Below are 25861 nucleotides of genomic sequence, written 5' to 3'. Positions count from 1 at the left end.
CCCGGAAGGCAGAGGATGTCTGCAGGAATTGGGTAATTCTCAAAAAAGGGAGGAAATCAGTAAAAAATCATTCCCCCGGCGCAACATTTTCTGAGAGATCTGCTGCTTTGCTTTAAGCCTCTGGGTTGTAGCTGTGCTAGTTCAGAATAAAAATAATAACAATACGCGTGTTCTTGTTTTTCCTGTGGCTGTTATCAAGGCTGCAGAGGAAGTGCAGCCGGCAGAGCTTTCTGAGTCGGGAGGGCCGGCCTTGCTGTTCCTACCACTTCCTCTTCCCTCAGCTCACAGCTCACGGCTGTGCTTTCAAGGGCAGTTCTTGAGTTGAGCTTTCAGATCACATTTTGCTGAAAAACTATAAGCTATGTTCTCTATCTATTCATACGCCTGGGACACTTTCTTTTACCTTCTCCATTCAGCCTGCAATGTGGCACCTCTAAAATGGGAAACAAAGCATTCACGAGTGCCCGCGACCCCGGCAGACACAGGACATGGGCATTCCTCCTGCCCAGCGGGCAGCGGGGCGGTAAGTCCGAGTGTGTGGGGACTGTCTGTGTGTGATGTGTATTTGTGTTTGTGTGTGTGTCGTGTCTGAGAGTGTGTAGTGGGCATGGTGTGGGTAGTGTGTGTGTGTGTATGTGTGTGTTGTGTATGTCTCTTTGTGTGTAGGTGAGTGTATGCGGGTTTTCTGTGTGTGTTATGTGTGTGTGTGTGTGTTGTAGGTATGTTTATATGTTTGTGAGTATATGTGTGAGTGGCATGTGTCTCATGTTCGTGTTCGTGTATGTATGTGTTTGTGTGTTGTGTTTGTGAATATATATGTTCATGTGTGTTGTGTAGGTATGTGTGTGCTATGTTTGTGTGTGTTCGTACTTTTGTGAGTGTATGTGTGTAAGTAGTGTGTGTGTGTGTGTGTGTGTGTGTGTGTGCACACATGTCTGAGGTACAATAAGAGGAGCCAGGGCTAAGAAGTCAGGAGAACCTTGAACCTTTTATGCTCTGCCTGGAACTCACTGCTTGCTCCTGGGCAAGATGCTTCTGTGAGTTTCACTGTTTTCCTGAGAAACCTCACAAAGGTGACGTATCTGCTCCGTGTTGGAGACAAACCCTGTGGCACGTGGCACACGTGTGATGCCCTGTCGGGCAGGGTGTAGGCTGAGACGGCCAGGGGCCGTGCAGACGCGCTGTCTGGGCGCGAGGGTGGAGCGCAGGGTCTGCCTCACCCACCTGCCCTGGTCCCGGCCTGGCCTGTATCTTCTTCTCACCACCCTTCTCTCTAGAGGAGGAAGGAGGTTTCCTGGGTGAAGTGCTGCCTCCGTTTCCACCAATGATGTAAGGGCACCAAGGACAAAGAGATTGAGGGATCTCCACTTTGCAAAGACGGGGGCCCCTTTGAGAGGTAAAAGCCTGCGTCCTCACGAGAATGCGGCTGAACAGGTCTGGGTGAAGATGCTCACCTGGCCTGGTCACTCTCCCTGGAAAGTCACCAAACCTCCTGGGCTGGGTCCACTCTCAGTTGGCACGTTAGAGCTGACATCACTGAACCCCCAGTCCTGCGGCCACAGCCCCGCAGTTCCCCGGCCAGCCCCTGGGATCTGGCGAGGACTGAGGTGGTGGGCCAGGTGAGCAGAGAGCCTTAGCCCCCCAGGGATGCTGTGGCGACGGGAAAGCTATGTCTATGGACGTTCCCCCGGAGTTACCATCCCCTTCAACTCAGAGCCTCCATCTGGAGAATGTCATCTGACTGTGATTGTCTCTGAGTGTCCTACACATTCCAGAAAAAGTCATGGGGCCACACGGTTCCCTCCCCATCCCACAGAGAATACCAAGCAGATACAACACGATGGGCTCCTGAAACGGGGAACCGTGTTGGGCTGCAGCGTGGCACGGATTGAAGGCAGGATACGCTGCTCTCTCCTCAGGGTGACAGGAGTTCCCGGGTGGGTGACACGGCCCTCCTTCGCAAAGAGGACTAGGAATCGCTCTACAGAAGGTTAAAAAATGTGTTGGAATCTTCTACAGGGAAGAGATGTCACGAACATGTAGTTGTGGCCCAGCATTCACACCTCCAGGGACACTGAGGCCCAGGCAGTGCGACCACCTAGTTGCTGGCCTGGGGAGGAGCGCCGAGTCCCCCGGGCCCCCAGCAGGACCAGGACTGGGCCCCACGTGGAGAGGGAGCCTGTCCGAGTCCGCCGTCCTCCTCACCGCCCAGCTCTTGGCCTCTGCAGCCCTTGCTGCCACGCTCTCCCCACAGATCATTCTGGCCCCAAGAGCCCCTCACCCGCCCCTCCAGCAACTGCCTGCTCACGTCCCCCAGGCACGCTGGCCACTGCTCCCAGGGCAGTATCTGTCAGGATGCATCCCTGATCCTTTCTCTCCATCACAGAATCACCCCAAAATGGAGACCACAGTGCAGGGGGAGAAAGGAGGAAACAGGGGCCCTAAAGGATGTAGAGGGTGTCTTAGACTCCCCCCTACTCCTTCTCTCCCCCCCAAACCAATGCAAACAACTTCCTTTTGGCAAGAGAAAGGCAAAAGTCAGGTGCCTCTTAAAACTCGGTGGAAAAATCAGTAAGACATATGATTATTTTTTTCTAGTCGGAGGAAGAAGAATATGAAGAACTCATTTTCCCGGAGAATCGCGAGGAAGGCCTGTCTCAGGATCCTACACAAGATGGGTCAGGAGGTAAAACATCTTTACAGCAGACATAAACTTGAGAGAGGCATGGTCGGGGGACCTGTGAGGTGCAGGGGGTACGCTGGGAGAGGCAGCAGGAGTTCCGCCTGTCAGAGATTTGCCCACCCGGCGGCCATCGAAGGGCGTTTGGGTTGGGCTTCTCTTCATCCTGGCCAGATAGGAGGGAAAGGTCCCTGATGGGCGCAGTGGGCCGAAGGGGTGAGGGACAGCACCAACTGCCCCTTCACTGAGTCACAGGAAGGATGTGCTGAGTGGGTATGAAAAATGACTCGCCCCAGGCCTCCGTGTGGGCATCTTGCTGGCTCAAGTGTGAGAGCTCTCAGGGTCACGAGGGCTGCAAAGTACTAGTGAACAAGCAGGATGCACTCAGGTGCCCCCAGGACCGGGCTCCGTCTTCCCAAGGGGCTCCCTCCCCACAAAAGCTGTTGCATCAGGGTCAGGGGCTTAACTTTCATGGGCTCAACTTTGCCATCTAGCCTGAGGAAACAGAATTTAGGAATATAGGAATGCGGGAAATCCATCCACTTTCCTGGCCAGAAGAATTGATTTGTGATTCATCATGCATATCAACACGACTGATTTTTTTTACTATATGAACTTCAGTGACCTGAGCCATTGAGAGAAAGCCATATTAATAAGCTGCAAAGGAAAATTACAATACAAGTGCCAACACCTGATTTCCCCTTTTTTGGCAGCAATCGAGATTAAGCATTACTTTAAAAATCTGGCTTTAAAGTCCAATGGCGTGGGCGCCTCCAGGCTTGCCCAGACGGGAGACCCCTGTCTCCCTCCAGCTTCACATTGGAGGGTGGAGATGAACACTGCACCCTCCCTGCTTCTGTGAAACTCCCACCCATCCACTCAAATTCCTTTCAAGCCACCTGAGGGAAGCTGGAGGGAGCCAATATCATCCAGTCAGAACTGGTTGCTGGGAGATTTGGAAGAAGGCGGTGCCGGTCCTACTTTCAGGAGGCCGGGGCTCTGTCACTGAGACACATCGATGTCTTCAATGTGGAGCAGACTTGGAAACCGGCTGGGGTTTGGCTCTTCTCTATGTGCTCTGGCTCCTGGGACCTGCAAAGCCACGAGAAGGGAATTCCCTTCCTGCCCTCCAGCTCCGGTCATTTCTAAAAAATCTGGACATTGGGTTTCTAAGTATTCGATTGGCATGACAAAGCTTCTCGCGGCTGATGGCTCTGACGTTCTGCTGGGTGAGAACGTCCAGCCCCAGCTCCAAGAATATAGCTTAGGGATGTGACCCTAGTGTGCAGCTGTGCTGTGGAGCTGGGGGTAGGGCTGTAAAGAACCCACCCTCACAACACTCCTCGCTGGGAAAACTAAAGGTAATGTGACGTGGTCGATCACGTCAGGGAGAGGACCGACACAGAGGATGCGTGCTTTCAATTTCACCACTCTTCCTGAGAAGGGTCTCCAATCAGAGGTACTCGAGGAAGCTCAGGGTCCCAATTTATGATGGGATGATTCCCACATAGGTGACCCTGAGAAGAAGTTTCAAAACCTAAACATAAAATGTAGCTTTCTACCATATCATCCAGCAATTCCCCTTCTGGGAATATAGCCCAAAGAACTGAAACAGATATTGAACATATGTGCGCGAAGGTTCATAGCAGCATTATTCACAGTAGCAAAAAGGTGGAAACAACCCCAAAGTCCATATATATATATATATGAATAAACACAATGTGGTCTACACCTACAGTGGAATATTATTCAGCCTTAAAAAGGAGGGAAGTTCTGACACATGCTACAACGTCGATGAACCTTGAAAACATTATGCTAAGTGAAATAAGCCAGACACAATAGGGCAACTATTGCCTGATTCCACTTATATGAGGTCCCTAGAATAGTCAAACCCATAGAGACCGAAAGAATAGTGGTTATCAGGCGTTAGGGGGAGGGAGGAACGGGGCGCTACCGTTTAACGGGGACAGGGTTTCAGTTTGGGAAGATGGAAAATTCTTGAGCTGCACAGTGGTGATGATTGCACAACAATATGAAGGAACTTAATGCTACACCTAAAAATGGTGAAAATGGTAAACTTCCTGTTATGTATATTCTACCATAATTTTTTCCTAAAAGTTACAAAAAGAGAGAGGGAAGGAAAGAACGTGAGCCTAGGGCACGTCTCAGATGCTGATGCCGGTCTTTCCTTCTCCTACCCACCACCACCCCCCCCCCCGGACATTCTGCCCCTGGTGAGGCTAACGTGGGTGGATGGGCTCTAACCCCGGTCCCCCACCTTCTCTTGATGCTTCCAGGGCTGAGGGAGGATGAAGGGACCCCGCAGAGGCTGAGGCTCATCCTGGTGGGAAAACCCGGAAGCGGGAAAAGCGCAACAGGAAACAGCATCCTCGGCCGGAGAGTGTTCGAGTCCAAGGTCAGCGCTAGGCCCGTGACCAAGGCCTTCCAGCGGGGGCGCCGAGCGTGGGCGGGGAAGGAGCTCGAGGTCATCGACACCCCCGGCCTCCTGTCCCCGGGGGCGGCGCCGCCAGGGCGCGCTCGGGGCGGCTGCGAAGCCATCGCCTTCTCCTCGGCGGGGCCGCACGCGGTGCTCCTGGTGACGCCGCTGGGCCGCTTCACCGAGGAGGATCGGGAGGCGGTCGGGCGCCTCCAGGAGCTCTTCGGGGCCGGCATCCTGGCCCGCACCATCCTGGTGTTCACGCGCAAGGAGGACCTGGACGGCGGCTCCCTGGAGAAGTACCTGCGAGAGACCGACAACCGGGAGCTCGCCAAGCTGGACGTCCTCTGCGAGCGGCGACACTGCGGCTTCAACAACAAGGCGCAGGGGGCGGAGCAGGAGGCCCAGCTGAAGGAGCTCATGCGACACATCGAAGGCGTCCTGTGGGAGCACGAAGGCCGTTACTACAGCCGCCAGGCTTACCGCTCCCCCCAGCGGCACGTTCTGCGCCAGCGAGGGCGGGAGGGGCGGGCCCCCCCCCCAGGGCCCCCAGGGCCCCCAGGGCCCCCAGGGCCAGGGAAGGGCTCAGCGAGGACACGCGCTGCATTTCACGCAGCCACGGCTGCTTCCTGCCGGCCTCCCTCGGCCCCGGAGTCTGGCTTCCAGCACCTCACTTGCTCTCTCCGTCCCACAGGTCACCGCCCCTCCCTGTGTCCAGGGCAGGGTCTGGGGTGGCGAGCGGTGCGCGGGCTCCTGAGTTCCCAGGTCCTTCATCACACCTTCCAGAACACGCGGGCCCTTCCTCCTCCGTGCCTCTCCATCCTCACGTCTCCTTGGCATTACGAGTCTGCAGTAGGACACCGATAGAAGCACAGCTTCCTGCGGGCAGGCCCGAGCCTCATTCGTCCGTGTAACTCCCACAGCATCCTGGCCACTGGAGTCACCGCTTAAACGTCGATGTAGCAGATCAGTGTGGGATGTCGACCAGGTGCCTCTGCATCTCTTGGGCTGTGTCCTTGCCGATGACTTTGAAGGCCCTGCGCCATGTGGGGCAGGGCAGGCACTGGGCTGGGGAGGAGAAAGCAAGTAGAAGCGGGAGGGGTAGAAGGCGCAGCCCTTTTAGTCACTCTTGAAAGAGGCTACCCAATCGCAGCAAAGGAGCCCCGTGGGAACCTCTTGGTGGGATGATGAGCACAGCGGGGCAGGGGTATCCAGGGGGCCAGGTCTGGTCAAGAAATGGAGCCTAGACCTGGCTGCAGGACATGGAGGCCCCCGGAGGTGCCGAGTGGGCCTGGGCGGAGAGGAGCACTTCCCTGAGGCAGACTCGGACTAGGGAGGTCACACACCTGTTGCTGCCCCTCGTGATGCCTGCCGTCCTGCCATAGAGAACAGAGGCGATGTTCAGCCCCACCTCTGCTTCACCTGCAGCCGCTTCCCTTCTCCCTTGAGAGTGGGGAGAAAGTGTGGGTGGGGTGTGTCTTGGTGTGTAGGTGGGTCCCCAGCAAGGTATTTTGGTGCATAGAATGGGGGGAGACAGAGAAGAAAGGGAAGCTGCCAAGAAAGGAAGCAGGTGAATGATGTAAAACGTCCTAGGGAGCAGCCTGCCGGGCTGATGGGGAGAGCCCTGCAACACGCGGCTGTCATCTTCTCCAGGCGCAGCGGACTCCTAAGAAAGCTTAAGCCTTTCTTTTGCTAAAAGATTCAGACAAGTGTCTCGAGGCAGAACAGAGACTTATTTTGGTGTATGCTTAAGATAGCCTTTGTGCCAGACCATTTATTAAGTAGGTGATCCGTGTCCCGCTGAACTGGAACGCAACATTTATCATATGTTAATTTTTCATATTCCCTAAGATCTCTGTCAGGATTTTCGGTTCTGTTCTTGTCTTCTGACTTTTCTACTCCTGCATGAATAAAACATGGATTTGATTAGAGTGGCTTTGATTATATGTGACACACCGATTTCCTCCCCAGTCTCCATTTTTGTATTTCCTTTGTTATTTTCAGGCATTTATTCTTCTGGGTGAAAGTTAAAATCGCTGTGTTTAATTTTCATAAAAGAATCTTGTTGGGATTCCAGTTGGAATTGTCTTACATTTATGTATTAAATTTGGGAGGATTGGAAGTAAGATAAGTCAGAGAAAGACAAGTACTGTGTAATATATATCACTTATATGTGGAATCTAAAATGTCAAACCTGTTTAGAGAAAGAGTAGAACGGTGGTTACCAGGAGGTAGGGGCACAGGGGATAAGACTGGTGGTATTTAAGGGTACAAACGTGTAACAAGCACTAAATAAGCCATAGAGATCTAAGGTCCAGTATATTGAATGTAGACAGTAACATTGTACTCTAAGTACGTGATGTGATGAATATTGTTACAACAGCAGCCATACTACAATATATAAACGTACCAAAGTAACACCCTGCACACCATAAATTTACACAATGTTAAAAGAAAATCTTTAAGTTACATTAAAAATCTAAAACATTAAAAAATTGGGAGAATTGGTAAATGCCTCCAGGATAAGTGAATTAAGGCCATCTTGTTTCTAAGTGAATAGACTCATGACTTCAGAGCTATTGAAGTCAAAGCTAAAATCATTTGCATTTCCTTTAGGAGAAGAAGATAAATTTCTTTAATTTAGGTACTTCTGTTTGAACTCTGCTGGCTTGATTGATTTCATAATGGAAAATAAAAGCACTTGACCAAATGACACCCATCCAGAGACTCTAAATGGCACGTCACTCAAAACATGTCATTCATTAAAAATTCTAAAGGAATTGTTTAAAATTATATCGAATATGGGGTTTTCTCTCCTTTATTACTAAAAATCAGGGAAAATACCTCCCACGACTTTTCAGAAGGAGGGATAGATGTTGCTTCATGCCATCACGCCCTCAGCATCAGAGAACGGGGAAGGCATGTGTCGGTATGTTCCGGAAACTCCATGGTCTGTGTACCAATAGGAAAGAAGTGGTGTGGGTGAGGGTGGGGGCAGGGGGAGCAGAGAGGGTTGTCTTGGCCAAGGCTGTGAAAATAGTGAACTTTGGAATTCATTATTCTCAAAAAATATCTCTACACTGGAGCAAAGCATGAAAAACACAGATCTGGAGAATCCGAAGGGCCCAGTGAGCGCATGGGCTGCTTCCTCCTTGGTGGGTCAAAGCAGCGGCTAAAAATCCCAGGGAAGGTTTCCAGCTCCCAATCCTCCCGTAATGACATTCTTACACTATGTAGAAAATTCAAAATAATGAGAATTTCTAAACAACTGTTAGAAGATACTGAGAAGTGACCAAATACAGGGAGACACTATAAGGAACTGACACTTAACATAAGGGGCCATGCAGCTGCCACTTTTATGTGGCTTTCCCCCGAGAGCACTTTCCCATCCTGCTGACCCAGGGATATCGCTCAAGCAGAAATTCACAGTGACCTGAGAGGAAGAGGATTGAGTTTGGGGGCAGCCAGAGAGGGTAGAAATTGACGGAGAACTCCCAAAAGGAGCCACACAGGGGGTTGGGTGGGAGCATTAGAAATTCTTCATATAAACTCCCTTCAAATCTTTGGCTGACCCATGAACGGCAGTCTCTAAGGGGTCCAGGGGAAACTTCTTTTGGAAGGCTGAAAGAGCTAGTTAGAGATTTCAGCAGTTGCCCTCAGCAGCAAAGACAAAATTTGAGATTCCGGTCCACCAAGTATTCCACTGAAATACCAACGGGAGTAAAATCACATCAGGACTAAGGGACTTGCCCTAAAAGAGCAAAATTGGAATAGCCCCTTGCTGATGACGTCGACAACCAAGCCTTCCCAAGTTCAAAGGGATCTGCCAGTAATTTAAGTGCCTGCTAGAGCAAACACAGCACTCTTCAGAAGAGCATAATAATATCCAGAGTCCCTACAACATACTATCGACAATATCCTGTACACTATTAAAAATTCTTCTTTTCTAACATAAGGATAGAAAGCTATAAAATTTCCCTCTACACATGTTTATCTACATCTCACAAATTTTTGTGTATTCTGTTTTCACTATCACTCAGTTTATAATATTTTGCATATTCTTTGTGATAGCTTTTTTCACTCATGGATTACTTAGGAGTATGTGTTTAATTTCCAAATATTTGAGTATTTTCTAGAAATTGCAATATCCAATATGGTAGCCACCAGCTACCATATGTGGTTATTGAGCCCTTGAAATGTAGCTGGTGTACCTGAGAAATTGAATTTTAACTTTTATTTCATGATAATTTGTTTTAATTTAAACTTAAACACTGAAGCACTGTAAAATATTTTACCATGAAACACAGCTTTGTTGTTTGGGTAGAAATACACTTCACTCTAACTGTTGTATCACATATTATTGCTGTATTGCAATGTAAATTTTGGCCACATTTATTGTTTCTAGTATGAGAACGTATGTACATCATTGATCTAGACAATGTTAGAAGATTGATTCCCTTTGAATAATCTTCCTAATGCAGTGATGTAATACTTTTATTTGAATACTTTGTGTAGACAGCATGGGTTATAGTGATACCTATCTACTTCGTAGTTGGTCATTAAGTTTAAATACGGTTTATTATTTTATTTATAATAGGGTTAAGTTAAATCTTTTAATTTAAAAAGAAATATGGACAATATTTAAACTTTAAAATGAAGGCATGATATTGATGCAGAATGAATGGAGATGACTAAGCAGGTAGTAAAACTGGAACAGGAGAGAGAAAAAGAGACTGGAAGATGTGTTATAGCATTCACAATGGCAATTGCAATTTGCTGCAGTGTAGCAAAACCAAAAAAAAAAAAAAAAGCTGTTGGAGACCTTTTCAGCAAACACATACAGGATTTGATAAAATGTTTCCTCTCAACCATCAAAAACAGACTTGACAAAACTAGTAACTGAAGCCAGAATTAAATGTCCACCAAAAACCTCTAGAGAACTTTTAATAGGCTCTGAGCTTGTAACTTGGGCCAGGTATAAAACAGTTTGGATTACTGCATGAAAAAGAAAAACACTTTTAGTTGGAGAGATGGTGAAAAAAACTTATTACTTTGGTTATGGAAAGTGTTATTGCAAATTTTTAAAGAAAAGACTAAAAATTCTAAAGTATGCAAAACACGAAAGACCTTCCATCAAGGCACCAAACAATTGCCCAGAGAAGGCAAGACTTTTAAAATAATATCAAAGATGAATTGATTTAAGGTTTGAAAGATTGCAAGTCTCTTTTTTTAGAACCATATGAGAAGTGTGACTTAAGACATGATCTGAATGATACTTTGAGTATGTCTTAAAGTCGTCCCACGTCTAGGAAAAGATGTAAACTCAGGGCAAAAAAAAAAAAAATCAAATTAGGGGTATAGATATTTTTAAATCTTTCAAACTTTTCAGAGGAGAATTTTAATAGATACTTGGCACAAATTCCTCACGATGGAAGCACATGCAGTAATCTCCAGTTTCACGCTCGTACTCTGTGCCCCAGAATTCCTGGACCATGCTCTTCTCCGCTTCTGGATCCTGCCTATATTTTGCCTCGACTGTTTCCAGTAACATTTCATCTCTCTCCACTTATGCAGAGTATTCGACTAGGAAAACTGAAGCCAATCTAGGTATTAAAAGTAGGATGAACTCTTTGTTTTTCCTTCTAAAATGGTAAAAAAAAAAAATTTAAGTTGCCTTTAGATACATTTGATTGGTGAGTGTATGGCTTTCATCCATATCTTTCTTTTTCTTTTTCTTTTTTTCATCTTTATTGGTGTATAACTGTTTTACAATGTTGGGTTAGTTTCTGCTGTACAACAAGGTGAATCAGCTCCATGGATACATATATCCCCATATCCCCGCCCTCTTGAGCCTCCCTCCCACCCTCCCTATCCCACCGCTCTCGGTTGTCACAAAGCATCGAGATGATCTCCCTGTGCTATGCAGCAGCTTCCCACTAGCTATCTATTTTACATTTGGTAGTGTATATATGTCAATGCTAAAAGTTGGATGAACTTTGAATCCAAGGAATGAAAGGCTTGCCCAGGCCTGGGGAGCGAGGTGGTGTGCTGAGCTGGGTGATTTTCAGCAGCCATGAGCTGTGAAACACCGCTGTCTCCCCGTAGTCTATTTGCAATGGTTGCCATGGTACTCCTTCTCCAGCAAGTTCCAAATCTTGTGGGAGTGCTTCTCATTGGCAGCCTCTGACCCGGACCTGTAGGGAAAGGGGTGATAAGGAATGTTGGCCCAGGCTCCTTCCCTGAGATGCAGAGAACCCAGGAAGAATCAATGGTGCCACGTTGACAGCATTCAACACAGCTGAATAATTCAGATGGAAGGATTCACCTTATATCTGACCTTATGGAAAACTTTCCTATCTCATCCACGACATCAAATAGGAGTTACACCTATTTGACGCTTGGTATGCCTGGGACAAAGTATTAAACTATTATCTTGAATTTTCCTTTCAACACGTACTGCCCCAGTAGTGGGTGGCAGCTAACTCTTCCTGTTCACTCCCGTGTACCAACTTGCTGCCATACATGAGGCCCTCACTAAATATTTGTTCACTCTTCCCCTTGGAGAGTTGGTGAAACTTGGCTCCAGCTACACTTCCACAGCATGGAGAGTCCCAACTCTTTCTTGTTCTCTCTGGGAATTTCCTGAGCTCACTTCTTTATGCTTCCCTCTACTTTCTCAATCCTGTACCCCTGTTCTCTATTTGACCCAATTTCATGAAGACTCAGAATTCACTTCTTCAGCTGGTTTCCACAATAACCACGTATACTAAGCATTTTATACGCTTTGGCATCTTTCCTAGTGATTTTGAAACTCAGGGGGAGGGTCCCACAGGCAGCAGTGGGCGTTATTACATCAAGTCGACTGCCCTCCCTCTAGCTTGGAAAGAGGAAGTGCTAGTCCCTCCAGAACCCAGGAGGGAGAAACTCCGGAGTGACACTTCATAAATGATCTCCCTCTCACGAAAGGCAGAGGGATTGATCTGTTTGGGGATGTTAAAATGTTAGGAGAGCCATTAGACCCATTAGACCACTTCCTGCTATGAGTTTTACTTTTCAAAAACAGGAAACAAACGGCCCTCTCTCCCTTTTGACCTGCTGTGATCAGATATGACCAACACTTTTGGTTCCTTGTTTCATCCTATAAGCAGACCAAAAAAGTTCTCTTTCTGGTGGTCCAGAGGAGTCTTGCTTTTTGGGTTTCACCTTCTCAGACTATGACTCTTTGGTTGTCAAGTGGCCCCATTATGTGAAACTAGCTCTCTTCCATTTCAGGGAAAAGAAGGAAGACTCCTAACTTTGGTTTTTCATCCCTGCTCTGGTCTCCACTTCATCTTTACTAGGGAGTCCTAGAATTCTGGTAACACGATGGTATTTAGCTTTCTTTGATTCAGTTCTTTGTGTGGATAGTTTTCCTGCAGAATCCTGGAGGGGAGAAGGGTCTTTGGCTCCCTGGTTCTAGCTGGTAACATTTGGAGCAGGGGAAATGCCTTGAAAATTATTGAAGTGACTTTCCCTTTTTTTTCAAGCACAGGATATTTGCTCCAGTGTAATCACTCTCAAAGTATAGTCCTGGACCAGCGGGATCGGCAATGCCAGGGAACTTGTTAGGAATGCAGATTCTCAGGTCTACTGACTCAGAAACTTTGTACGTTAACAAGTCTTCCAGGCGACCCTGATGCATGCCAATGCTCCACAAAATACAGAAAAAACCTGAATAATCAGATTTTAATATTTTAGAAAATATTAGTACAGTTTTGTTGAAAGATGACAACCTTGACAACCTGGGTGTTTTCTCTAGAATGGATGGTCTATAGTCTATCACGTCTCCAATTTGCATAAAAAGGTTCAGGCACTAAGCGATAGCATGTTACACGGTAGAAGTCCAGGTGGTAAGAGATGAGGACAGCTCCTCTTCTTACAGGGGAAAGGAAGCAGGAAGGCAGAGGAATCAAGCAATCAGATATGTGTCCTCAATTTTGTCTCTCCAAGTTCAGGAAACAAGAAGTATATTGGATAGTTAACTTCTGGTCACTTCTTGAGCTAGGATCTGGGGAACACCCTCTGAGAAAAGCCTTTTAAACATGGATGTCACCCTATGTGGTCCTCATCTCAAGGATGGAAACACTTTCCGTTTCTATCTGATTTGGCTGCTCCCCAGTACTTTCTAGCATTTGATTCTTCATAATTTATCCAAAGTTTATCTGCAGGATATTTAGTATGTTACAAACCTCTGTCCTTTTGGAACCAGACTCAAGTTCTGAGGTTGTACTTTCTTGTCCTTTCCTTGGTTTGTGTGTAGAATGAACAAGAGTTTAGGATTATAGGAAAGTGTGGTTGGGAATTGGCAAAAGAATTCACCATGGGGGTGGGAGTGAGGTCGCTCTAGAGCCAGGTGTAGAGCAAACTCGCCCCAGCTGCATCTGGCATGTGGTGCTAGTCGTCTGCTTACTAGCATTTTGCCCCTCCTGTTCACTAACAAAACTACAATTTTGCTTATAACTGCGACGTACCCATGTGAAATACTGAACTGCACAGTGTTTCTTGCAGCTGGGGTAACCGTATGACCAAGAGGTAGTAGCAGAAGCCCTGTGGACATTTCTGGGTTGCCTTTGCTTTTGTAATACAAGTGCCATTCTGTCTTCCTTCCTGTATCTGTGTTCTTTCCACCTGCAATTCAGACATGAGGCTGAAGGTGAAGCAGCCGTCTTACCACTTTGAGGACAAAAGTTACTTGCAAGTAATGGTGGAGAAAAAAATCAAGTTCTTTGGGTAGTTACATGGGCTCTGGACTTACCAGCCGTAAACTCCTTGTTGTATCACAACTGAACCCTTTGTTAAGCTACTTTGGTGAAATTCTCTTCCATGCAACCAGACATACCCTCCAGCTTATATTCCAGGGCTGAATGAGCGTCACTGCCAGACCAGCCACAGAGATTTTAGACCATCAGGAGCTGTGGTGAAGTCAGCCAGGAGACCCTCAGAGGGCACTGCCTGGAGTGAGAAATTAATTCACTTGGTGACTTTACACCAGCTTGTGGATTTTCTTGTTGGGGACCAGCAGGGCTTCAGAGGCTTGACAGACATGCGATATCACCCAACAAGTAGAGGAGACAGGGACTGAGGCTTGGAGACCCCATCTTTCTCCGCAGATCACAATGTCACGGAAGAAACCCATCCCCCACTGAAGGAAAGAAATACGATGGTTGCAGGGAGTCTGTAAATCACCTAAATGGAGACTGAACACCGTCTAAAGTGGCTCTTTAGCAGATCCGATTGGACTGGTTTTTAAACAAGAGTAAACATTTAGTTATATATTTTCCCTAGAAGTAATGGATGGGATCTAGGAAAGAGTATAAAATTACAGACAAATTAAACATGTACATTTTCTATTTGTGTCCTAGATGTAGTATATGTTTAATTTTGCCTCGTAGGCTGTTTCCAGTGAATTCCAAATTGTTCCACAAGAAGCGACTGACTTATATTCTCAGAGGACTCATTTCCACAAGCTTGTTCAAAGCATTTTTTCTGCAAAGGCAACTATTATCTCAAGAGGAATTAAAAATAGAGTTAAAATGTCCATATCTCATTATCCTTCCTCACAAATCCTATATCAGAGATATAATGCCTAAGAAAATGTATGCACTACATAACATAGCCATTGTGTATATGAAGCAAAAACTACAGAAAATGCAAGGAGATATGGATTAACAGGCCCTAATAATACGATTTTAATATAAACTTGTCAGAAAAGACAAATCAAGTAGACAAAAAATAAGTAGGGAGATAGAAGAATAAATATAATGAAGAAAGTAGCTCTCTTGGATTTATAGAAAATACATTCTTTTTGCATAATAACAGAGAATATACCCTTTTTCAAATGCACATAGAACATTCACAAATATTGATCATATATTAATATACGTTAGCAAACATCAGTGAGTTCCATGAAGTAGAAATATTGCAAACAACACTTTCTGATCATGATGAGATAAAACCAGAAATTACATTTGGAAAAAAGTCCTTCCATCGGGAAATGGAAACACCTTGTATTAAACAACTCTTGAGAAGAAAAATACAAACTGAGGCTTTAGAATTTCTTACAGAGCATACTAATGAAAATACTAAATGTCAGAAGCTATAGGCTTCATTTAAAGAAGTGATCAGAGTTAAAAGCATTGCACCAAAAACTTCTTCAACAAAAAAAAGAAGAAAACGAATTAAATTCTCACTTCCAAAAAAACTAGAAAAAGTACAATAAGGTAAACCAAAAGAAAGTACAAGTATGAAAGACAAAAATTAATGTAGTGGAGAAAAAAAATACACCTAATTAATAAATCAAAATCCTGGTTTATTGCAAAAATTTAAAATTAACAAACTACTCATTAACTTGTTCAGGAGAAAAAGAGGAAAGGGCACAAATAAAACTTCCAAAATGACAAGAGGAACAACCATTGAAATTGAAGACAATTTTAAAATTTAAAACCTTTTTGCAAATAAATTTGAAAACCTAGAAGAAATGGATAATTTCCTAGGGCAATGCAGATTACCAAGCTTATCTCTATTAGAGAAACTAAATTTATTTTTTAAAATATTTTAAAAGGTTTTTTGATGTGGACCATTTCAAAAGTCTTTACTGAATTTGTTACAATATTGCTTCTGTTTTATGTTTTGGTTTTTTGGCCCCAAGGCATGTGGGATCTTAGCTCCCCTGCCAGGGATTGAACCTGCAACCTTTGCATTGGAAGGTGAAATCTTAACCCCTGGAACACAAGGGAAGTCCCTAGAGAGAGAAAATAAACAGACCAATGTACATGGAAGAATTAGAGAAAGCTATTAAGGAACCACACCACAAAGTAAGCACCAGGGACAGATTGTTTTGCATGGAAATTCTTCCAAACCTTCAAAGTCCAGATAGTTTCAGTGCTCTTTAAATTGTTGCAGAGCATCGAAAATGAAGAGAAATTTCCTGATTGCTTTTTGAAAGCAAATATAACATTGATACCTAAGTCTGATAATGATGGTACAAAAAGATAAAACTGTAGAGCAATATCTCTTGTGACTATCAACACAAAAATACTAAATAAAATATTAGCAAATAGGTGTCAACACCACATTAAGAATGTGATACATCATGAGCAAGAGGGATAGAAAACAGAAATGAAAAATTGGTTCAATATTGGGAAATCTATTCATATCATTCACCATGATAATTCTCATGGATGATTTTTTAAAAGCCTTCAATGAAATTCAACAGCCATTCATGATAAAAACCCTCAAGAAAATAGTGATTGGGGGATACTTGCTTAACATGATTACACACACACACGTGCGCACACGCACACACACAAATACATGTACTACTGTAGTTCAGCAGCTATCTCACTTACCTAATTGGGAAACACTGAAGGCATATCCAGGAAGAAAGCAAGCATACCCACCCACTACTAATCAACATTATAATGGAGGTTTTAGCAAATGCAATTTGACAAGAGCAATCAATTAGGGGCCTAAGAATAAGTCAAGGAGAAGTGATACACTGTGGTACATCCATAAGATGGAATACTTGTCAGCAATAAAGGAGAACAAGCTCTTGGTACACACAACTTGAATGATTCCCAAAATCATTATGCTAAGTGAATGAAGCCAGTCTCAAAAGGGACTTTGTTTTACTTATCTCTAGATTCTCAGTGTCTCTCGTATAAAACCTGCCACCAAGTACAAACAACCAATGAATGTTAATAAATAGATGAATAGGTATGAACTCCCAAAAGTCTCGAGAGAAGAGAACATGCTTCATTCTTCTATTGTATTAATCACAATGCATAGTATCATTAATCTGTCTGCCTTCTGCCCTGGGAGGCAAATAGGCAAAACTGCTCTCAGGATATGTCACATGGGCTTCTCATTTCCTAACTGCTACTCAAGAGCAAAACCGCTTTCTTTGTCTCATCTACAGCATTAACCCGGAGGCAAGGGTAAGAATAATTGAATGCATTTACACAGAAAATAACCACTGAAGTTAGAATTTTCTTCGTATTAAGCCTGTATTTACTTTTTCTTGGAAGGTGTATGTGGTTCTTTGGTTAAATATTTGTTAATAGAAGGTTGTAATACAATAGTACGTTAAATTCATATCGCCAATGATGAAAACAGTAGAGACAGAGATCACCCACCTTCTGCAGAGTGAAACCAAATCTCTCTGCTCAGAGTGACTACCTCTAAAGGAGTCATGTGTTTCTTTGCACGGGGCTTCTCATATCCTTGAGCCTTTGCTAACTTTTATTAAATGTACAGTCTAAACTCCTTTGTGTTTGGGGGAAATCATGGAGAGACATATGCCCTAGTTTGAGCAAAATGGGTTAGGGCATGGAGAAGACGATATTAAGGTGACAGAACAAGGAGAGTTGGCGTAGGTCACATATGACCACCAGAACACGTTGGTAGAACATGGAAAAGTGCTTTGGGGAAGCCTAGAAATTATTAGGTGAAGAGTACTCAGTAGAAGAGTAGAAAAGGGATAGGGACTTAGCTATTTTTATCCATGTATTAAAAAGAATTGTTGCAGCAGGAAAGCCACAAAGGTCTCAGAAACGTAGGTCACGTGTAATTTCTATCAACACATAATGAATGAATCCAAGGGCAATATAGTCTTTGACTGTCAGAGGTGTTGAGAATGTGGCTCAAATCTTCCAGGGGAAAGGAGAAGGGGAGAAGTCTAGAGGATAGACCAAGACTACCTCCAAAATCATCTTGAACTTTTACAAAAGACTATAATTCATCCCTGTGCTCTTAGAAGAAGTAGTGGTAGTATTTTCCAAAAAACAAAAACAAAAACAAAAAAAAACAGATTCCATTTTGTACAAATATGAGAGAACAGAAGAGTTTTATTACAATAACAATAAGCAAACAATTCAATTGGGTGGGATAGCAGTTAGTTTCACAAGAAAAGGAGAGAACTTGTTATTCAGCAAATTGGTTGGTGTTGGTCAAAGAGTTTCTACAGATACATCTGAATATACCGAACATTGTTCTCTTATCTGTTGAATCTCTATCTTTCACTCTTTCTCGCATTTCACATAGTTGAGTTCTGAAAGATCTATCTTCCAGACAACTCTTTGTTCGTCAATGGGCAGAAGATAAGGAACAATTTGAGTCCTCCTGTAAAATTGTAAGTAAACAAATTTCCGTTCATCTACAAAGAATCCTATAAACATCTCCATCTATAAGCTTAACTAATGCAAAGAATTGATCTTTCTCATAAACTATAAGGTTAAGATGATCACTGTGGTCCTGAGGGTAAAATAAGTGAGAGGAAGCCACAGGGGGAGGTTACCTACCAACCTAAGAAGAATCTAGAGGAGAAACGTTTACTAGGGATAAGCAGAGAAAGCTTGGGGTCATCTTCTTTGGTCTGCTGCATTCCTTCTCTCTGTGTCTCTGAGAAAGAATTCTCCAGTTAGGGAGCATCAATACATTGTGCTTTGGAGTTGCACAGATTGAGAACTTGTCCCTCCCCTGTTAAATCAATCAAACATATACCAATTGCCAACAGTGAACTTTACTCTCCTTAGTCCTGAGAGTCTGAGAGACAGAAAAATCAGAATGCTCTGACTTATATGGGGCAGGGCCAGCTGAACATATGCAGGAAGTACAGACACATTTTCCTGAAGTTTAATCTTAATGTTTAATCCTCAAACAGAGAGAAAACAAAGGAAACAATCTTCAACAAGTCTAAGATGAATTCAGCTATCCCGCTCTGATTCTCAACTTCGTCTCTGGCGTTTTGCTGCCTTGTAGCACAGAGAGCCTCCCTTTCTGCCAGTTCCCTCCTCATGTGCATCGCTTGCTTTTGCTGTTCTAGTTCATCCTCCAGCATTCTGATTTTCTCTTCGTACTCCTGTCTTATCTGCGCTTTCTGTCTCTCTAGCTCTGCTCTGCAATTTTCTTGTATCACTCGGATTCGTTTCTGAATCTCCTCCTCAGCCTTTTGGTACATGTTGTTCGTGAAGCATCTGCCTTTGCACTCTGCGACCACGCGCTGGACCAGGACCAGCAGCTGCTCCCTCTGGTCCTCCTGCGCAGCTCCTGCCGCCCTGTTGTTGAACACACAGTAGCGATCTCCGAACATGCCCATCAGCTCTTGAATGCCTTCTGGAGCTTCCTTTAAGTAGTCACGGAAATCGATGCCTTCCAAGTCATCTTTCCGGGTGAATAAGAGAATCATGTGTCTCTTAGCTCTCTCGCCAAACATTTTCAGGATCTTTTCCGTGGCTCTGCGGTCTTCCGGCGTGTAACGGCCCAGTGGGATGACGAGGAGCAGAGCATGAGGCCCTGGCGAGGTCAGGGCCATGCAGCGAGCAATCTCCTTGCAAGTGTCAGCATCCTGTACCTCTGTGTCAAAGATGCCAGGTGTATCCACCACGACAACCTCCCTCCCCTTCCAGGTGCTGTTTCCTTTCTTACAGGACCTGGTGATGGATACTGCGGAAAAGCCAGAAGGAAACATTTTGTTTCCGAGGATGCTGTTTCCTGTTGCACTTTTTCCTGCTCCAGTCTTACCCACTAAGACGAGTCTCAGTTGTGAATCTCTGGGCTCTTGCTTTCCAAGCCCTGGCACAACAGGAAACAAAAGTCGTAGTGTTAGAAGGAACTTCAACTGTCTCCCCTGCAAGTCCCCTGCCCACTGGTGCCTTTCTCTGTTGCCTGCTAGGGTCCTCTGCACTCAAGGGATGTCTATAGAAAGCCCTCTGGGCTCGTGCTCCTCTTGCAGTATTTGAGGACCGCCCAGGTACTTTTCAGCATCCCCTTGCGCTTCTTACTGTGACCTTGTGTAGGTAAGTAGCCCACAGAGGAGGAAACAAAATGGTTAAGAAGAGAACTCTGAGCTGCTACTGGTAGCTGGTCCTCATAAGATAACATAGGAAGTAACACAAAATTGACGTTGCATATTTTACTTCCTAGGAAAATTCAAAGTTAATATCAGAGCAGCAGAGCACAGCAACTGAAACCTTAAGTTACAAATCAAATCATCTAATAGCTCTTCCTGTGTTTGTATTCAGCAAGTCTCTGCATATCTCTTTAATGTGCCTATAAAGTCAAAGTCTGCCCGATTTGTTAGGCATAGATCCGGGACCGGCGGGAAGACAACTGGCAATCACGTTTGAGAGCCTGTTTTCCCGAGAAGACAGACCCTGCCAGCCGGCCCTTGAATGTAAGACTGATTCCTGCATGAGGAATCCTGTGTTATAACTACCTATTTCTGCTTTGAGACAATGCATACATTATCCCACTTACAATCTTATAGACACTGTTACAAACTCCAATTAGTTTTCAGAGCTATCATCCCCAAAACCAAGAGCCAACTAAACGGTTGATGCTTTAGTTCCTCAGGCTAAAAATCTAGGCATCACCCTTGACTCCTCTCTTTCCCCTTCTTTCCATATCCAGCCCATCAGCTGGTTCTCTTGGCTCCAAATCTGTTCGCTTCTCTCTATTTTGAAGATCATCATACTAGCCCAAGTTACATCCCCATCCATGCCTCAGTAGTCTCCTAACTGGTCTCTCTACTTCTGCTTTGGCCCTTTCAGTCTATTCTGTAAAGTGGAATAATCTTTTAAAAATATCATTCAAACAGAAGAGGGAAATTGCAGAACCTCCCACTCTGGCTTCCACAAAATCTGTAGTTCATCCCCATCTCCCACACACTTTATGGTGAAGCTTTTGCTGATCCCTGGATCCCTAAGGCAGAGTTTCTCACATTTGATAACCAGAATCCTGGGGTGAAAGAAGTAAATTTCCCAAAGCTGAGAACACTGGATACAGGATGGCTAAGATTACCTAAGGAAAAATGTGGATGGGAGTTCAGACTACTATTTAGTTAGCATCACAATGGAAGATTCCAACCTAAGGATATCCTGAGGGCATTGGTTGACCTTAGAGACAGGGAGTAGGAAAATCATGGCTGGCGAGATAAAAAGGCACCAAAGGCCAGTGCCAACACTGCAACAATTGGCCAATGTTGACAGCAAATGGATGGCAATCTACAATAGATGGCAAACACAGCCATGAATTATTCCCTCTCTGTACTCATGCCTCTTGGGAATGTGGATTTGCAGCTACTCTCATCAAGATGCTGAGTCCGTTTCTCCAACCCTTGAATCTGACTGGGCTATGTGACTTGCTTTGGACAGCAAGATCGTGAAAACATGATCAAGCAGAGACTCCAAAAGTGCTGACTTATTGTAGTTTGCCTTCTCTTTCTGCTTTTCGGAACCTTACAACTGCCCTGGACTAGCCTACTGGATGAGGGACACGAGGGCCTGTTATCCCTGTCCCCCTGGACTGCCCAAGAGCTTGCTGACTGCCAGACGTGTCTATGAGGCTAGCCGAGATTATCCAGTTGCATCCTGAACCACCAGCCTACCACACATGCATGAGTGAGTCTGGCTGAGATTAGCCAAGTTGATCCAGACCCAAAGACTGCCCAACTGACCCACAAAACCAAGAGCCAACTAAACGGTTGATGTTTTAGGCTCCTAAATTGTGTGCTGGTTTGCTAAACCAGCAAAAGCTCAAACGATATAATCAATTTCTATGGATAAGGGAGTAGAGGGAGGGTTATGTGAGGAACGGGGTGATCAGTCTGTTGAATTTGTTGGTTATAGTGAGGCCACCAGCAGCAGGGAGATTAGGGACCTGAATGAGGAATTGATTACGCCCACGTTCCTCCTTCCCAATCCTCTCTTGGGCTGAAGAGAGGGGCAGAGAAACAACCAGGGAGGCTACAACCCGCTGTTCTGGTGTGTCCACGCTGTAGGAAGTAGCACATAAGAAACCTCATCAAGCCCATATCAATCAGGAGATTCTAACTCTCTTCCTCTTAGCTGTTAAGCTACATCACAAGGAGAAGGCGTAGAGGGTCGAGAGAAATGAGAGAGCAGAGTAAATGAAGGGAAAATAAGAAATGTGGTTGAAAATGTTTTGCTCTTGCGCAGATGGGGACTGACTGACAGGACAGGAGAGCCCCGGCCCTCCTCCCCCAAGCCTGGCCTGCCTAGCCCCGAGCAGCCTCTCACCGTGGCTGGTCCTGGAGTTGCTGGGGTAATGGGCCGCCATTGTAGTTTGAATTCCTGGAAATAAAGAAAAATAACTATGTCATTTCAGGGAAATGGAGAGTAACTGGAAACTGGAAATGTCAACCTCATGTAACCAACAGTTTCTTTTTTTTTCATAAACTTGCTTGCTACTCGATTTCTCTTCCTCTATTTCCCAATACTTCTCCATTCTCTGTTTTCAGTCTCACTTTCAGATTGTTCGTTTTTCTTTACAGAAATGTAAGTGCTTCAGGGTCTTCCTTAGCACTGGTTCTGGGTGCCCTTCCCCACTCTATTCAGTGAATTATTGCTTTGAATGCCATTTATATGTAGCCTGCAGCCTAGACCCTTCTCAGAGTTCCAAATTTTAAATCCCATTCAACTTCTCCAGTTGGCAATTTTATGAGCATCTCACACAGAACTCAGACAAAATGGAACCCTTGACCTCCATCCCCAGCCTGGTCCCCATTTCAGTAAAGGGCACCACCAAATGGCTCACACAGAATCTTGGGGTCCTCCACAACGCTTCTTTCCTCACTTGCTCATCAGTCTGTCACCAAATCCTATTGATTTGACTTCCAAAAAATGCAAAATTCTCCATTTCTCCCCATCTCCATGTTAATCCAACCCACTGTCATTTGATTGCAATGTAATAGGCTCCCAACTGATATTGCATCTTCAATCCTTTCTCCACTCAATAATCAGATGACTTTTTAATACTGAAATTTGATTTTTTTCCCTTGTTTAAATTCCCTAATGGATTCCTTTTGCTTTTTATTGTTCAAATAGTTGAAAACCCTTGGAATGGTCCAAAAGGCCCTGCATGCTCAATTACTCTCTCTCTCTCTTTCAAAAGGCTTGAACCATACTGGCCTCCTCAATGTCCCCTGAATCCTCTAAGCTCCCTCCAGCTCCTAGACCCTTGGGGAATATTTCCCCTTCCCTGGAGCATTCCCACACCCATCCAATGCCCAGCTCATTTCTTCTCAGCCCTGAGGCTTCAGTGTTCTGTTATTTCTCCAGAGAGGGCTTCTCCACCCCCATCACCAACCAACAAGTTAGCTCTGGTGTGGAGTTTGTGCTAGCCACACTCCAAGAGTTTCTATAGAATACGTACCACAATAGGAAGTTGTTCGTCTGATTTTTTCACTGTCTCCTCGTAGACTGTAAGCTTTGTGATGGTGAACCGTCTGTGTCTTGTGTGCCCCGTTATTCCCTAGGGACAAGCACAATATTGGACAAAGCATGGATCTCAATAAATATTTGTAAATAAATGAATTGATTAAAAAAAATCCCCCGATTCTTGCCTCCTGTCTGATTGAGCTTTATGTCCAGCCCAATCCGGCTTGTGAAAAAGATGATCATTTCCTTATTTTTTTTTAATTAATTAATTTATTTTTTGGCTGCATTGGGTCTTCATTGCTGTGCGCAGGGTTTCTCTAGTTGTGGCAAGTGGGGGCTACTCTTCACTGCAGTGTGCGGGCTTCTCATTGCAGGGGCTTCGCTTGTTGCGGATCACAGGCTCTAGGCACACGTGCTGCAGTAGTTGTGGCACATGGGCTCAGTAGTTGTGGCTCATGGGCTCTAGAGCTCAGGCTTTGTAGTGGTGGCACACGGGCTTAGTTGCCCCATGGCCTGTGGGATCTTTGCGGACCAGGGATAGAACCTGTGTCCCCTGCATTGGCAGGAAGATTCTTAACCACTGTGCCACCAGGGAAGTCCCCTATCCTTTCCGTATTAACAACACCTAGCGTCCTTGAAACACGGTAATATGTTTTAAAGGTTTTCTTTCATTGCTACCTACTAACGTTGGGCAACGGAGAAACCCATTTGAAGAACTCTTAGCAGATCAGATTTTAAGTAGGACAGGCTGAAATGCTAGTTGTTAAAGAAAGCCTATCTGATAGGAAGCCAACAAATACAAATTTCAAACACTGTTAGAAAGACAGGCACTTCTTTTGAAAGTGGATTAGGAATAAGGAGTAGAAAGCAGCTTCTTGTAAACTGGGAGGAAAAATCACAGAATTTTTAAAAATCAGCTTTGGTCACAAAGTTGATGTTGGTGATTGATTTTAGGAGAAGGAGTAAGATACCAGAAATAGGAAAGTAAAAGGTTTGGGGTGTTTCCATTCAGTCTGTGGACTTTCTCTTCAGCATTCTTTAATGCTCTTCTGTTTCTCCTAATTCTGATGTAAAACCAGAGGACTGAACGTCCCTCCATACTGACACTGGATGGCTGAATTCTCCTCCTACTGCCTAAGGAAGAAGCATCCATTGATCCCCAGCTTCTCCTGAACTGTAGACAGTAACATGGGTTGGCATCTCCCTCCTCCTATCTCCTAAAAGTTCCCCTTCCCCATCTCTGGGTGAAGCCCACGACGGGACTGTTCCTGAGAAGGCAGGTCCAAAGGGGCAGCTCTGAGCAGATCATTAACTGGGTAACAGAGTCTCTGACCCTGACCGTGTGCTGGCTTTGTGACACGGGGCTGCTGACCTGCGTCTCTTACATCTCCTAGTGCTCTTTTCACCACCAGCTCCCCACACAGCTAATTCTGTCTGCTCAGCCAACACAAACTCTGAAAGCTTCAACTTTACTTATAAATTCTATCAATGGTGAAAACAATCATTTATTCCTACAAGTATCCTCTGAGCAGTGACTGCTGAAAGAGTTATCAATTTGTAGGGCTCAGCCTTCAAAACAGATTACCGCCTAAAATCAGCAAAGACAGGAAACAGGAACCAATGAGAAATATATTCTGAGAGCAAGTTTGCAGGGAGTTTTAAGATATAGATCCAGAAGAGAAGTCCCCCCTCCACCAAATCACACATTTCCCTCCCTCTCTTCCCACTCCCACAAACACCCCTATTCCCTTACCTAAAAAAAATCTGGGTCCTGCTCCTTTCTCCAACTTTGAAAGCAATGCTAAACCAGGAGGCGACACTAAGCTATCAGAAGGAAGAGGAGAGAGGAAGTGAGGGGAGGAGCTGTCCAAACTTGCTTATGCAAGAGACCTGCCCACCTTATCACCTAGCAGTGCCAGAACTTTCTGCAATGATGAGATTGTTTTATGTGGTTCAGCGTGGTAGCCCTGAGCCACATGGGCTACTGAGCTCATGAAATGTGATGAGTGTGATTGAAGAATTGAATTTTTAATTTTATTCCATTTTGATTAATTTAAAGTTAAATAGTCACATCTGCATAGTTGCTACCATATCAGACCACGCAAAGACTTTATGGGAGGGACGAAATGTGGGTCATGCCGTGAAGTTTGAGAAAAAACTACTGGGTCAAAACCAGAGAGTTGCCGCTCAGAGTGTAGCCAAGATGGTGGAGTAGGAAAACCCTGAGCTCACCTCTTCCTATGGGCACACCAAAATTACAGGTATTTAGAAAACAATTATGACCTGAAAACTAGTAGAAAAGATTTCCCACAACTATAGATATAAAGAAGGAACCACAAGACAGATAGGAAGGGGTATAGTCAAGGCCCACACCCCTAGGTAGATGACACATAAATGGGAAGATAATTGCAATTACAAAGGTTCTCCCCAAGGAGCAAGGGGTCTGGGCCCCACTTCAGGCTCCCCAGTCTGGGGGATCCTGCACCAGAAAGAGGAGCCCTCAAAATATCTGACGTTTATGGCCAGAGG

General features: G+C 45.0%; 2 protein-coding genes across 2 annotated transcripts; one reads left to right on the top strand and one right to left on the bottom strand.

The window, feature by feature from the left end:
* The first annotated feature begins 232 nt into the window (after positions 1–232).
* Positions 233–5984, top strand: LOC133096692 (GTPase IMAP family member 6-like). Its single transcript, XM_061198291.1, has 3 exons — positions 233–523; positions 2599–2686; positions 4978–5984. The coding sequence occupies exons 1-3, from the start codon at positions 362–364 to the stop codon at positions 5982–5984; spliced, it is 1257 nt and encodes a 418-aa protein (XP_061054274.1). The 5' UTR covers positions 233–361.
* A 12817-nt stretch (positions 5985–18801) lies between these two features.
* LOC133096547 (GTPase IMAP family member 4-like) lies at positions 18802–25166 on the bottom strand. Its single transcript, XM_061198163.1, has 4 exons — positions 25086–25166; positions 23328–23426; positions 22193–22246; positions 18802–19727 (listed from the first exon to the last, which is right to left on the bottom strand). Exons 3-4 carry the CDS (start codon positions 22230–22232, stop codon positions 18802–18804), a joined length of 966 nt encoding a protein of 321 aa, XP_061054146.1. The 5' UTR covers positions 22233–22246; positions 23328–23426; positions 25086–25166.
* Positions 25167–25861: the final 695 nt, after the last annotated feature.

Source organism: Eubalaena glacialis, chromosome 8 (assembly GCF_028564815.1).
Source record: "Eubalaena glacialis isolate mEubGla1 chromosome 8, mEubGla1.1.hap2.+ XY, whole genome shotgun sequence".
Lineage (NCBI taxonomy): Eukaryota > Metazoa > Chordata > Mammalia > Artiodactyla > Balaenidae > Eubalaena > Eubalaena glacialis.
This window is presented reverse-complemented; position numbering and strand designations above follow the sequence as displayed.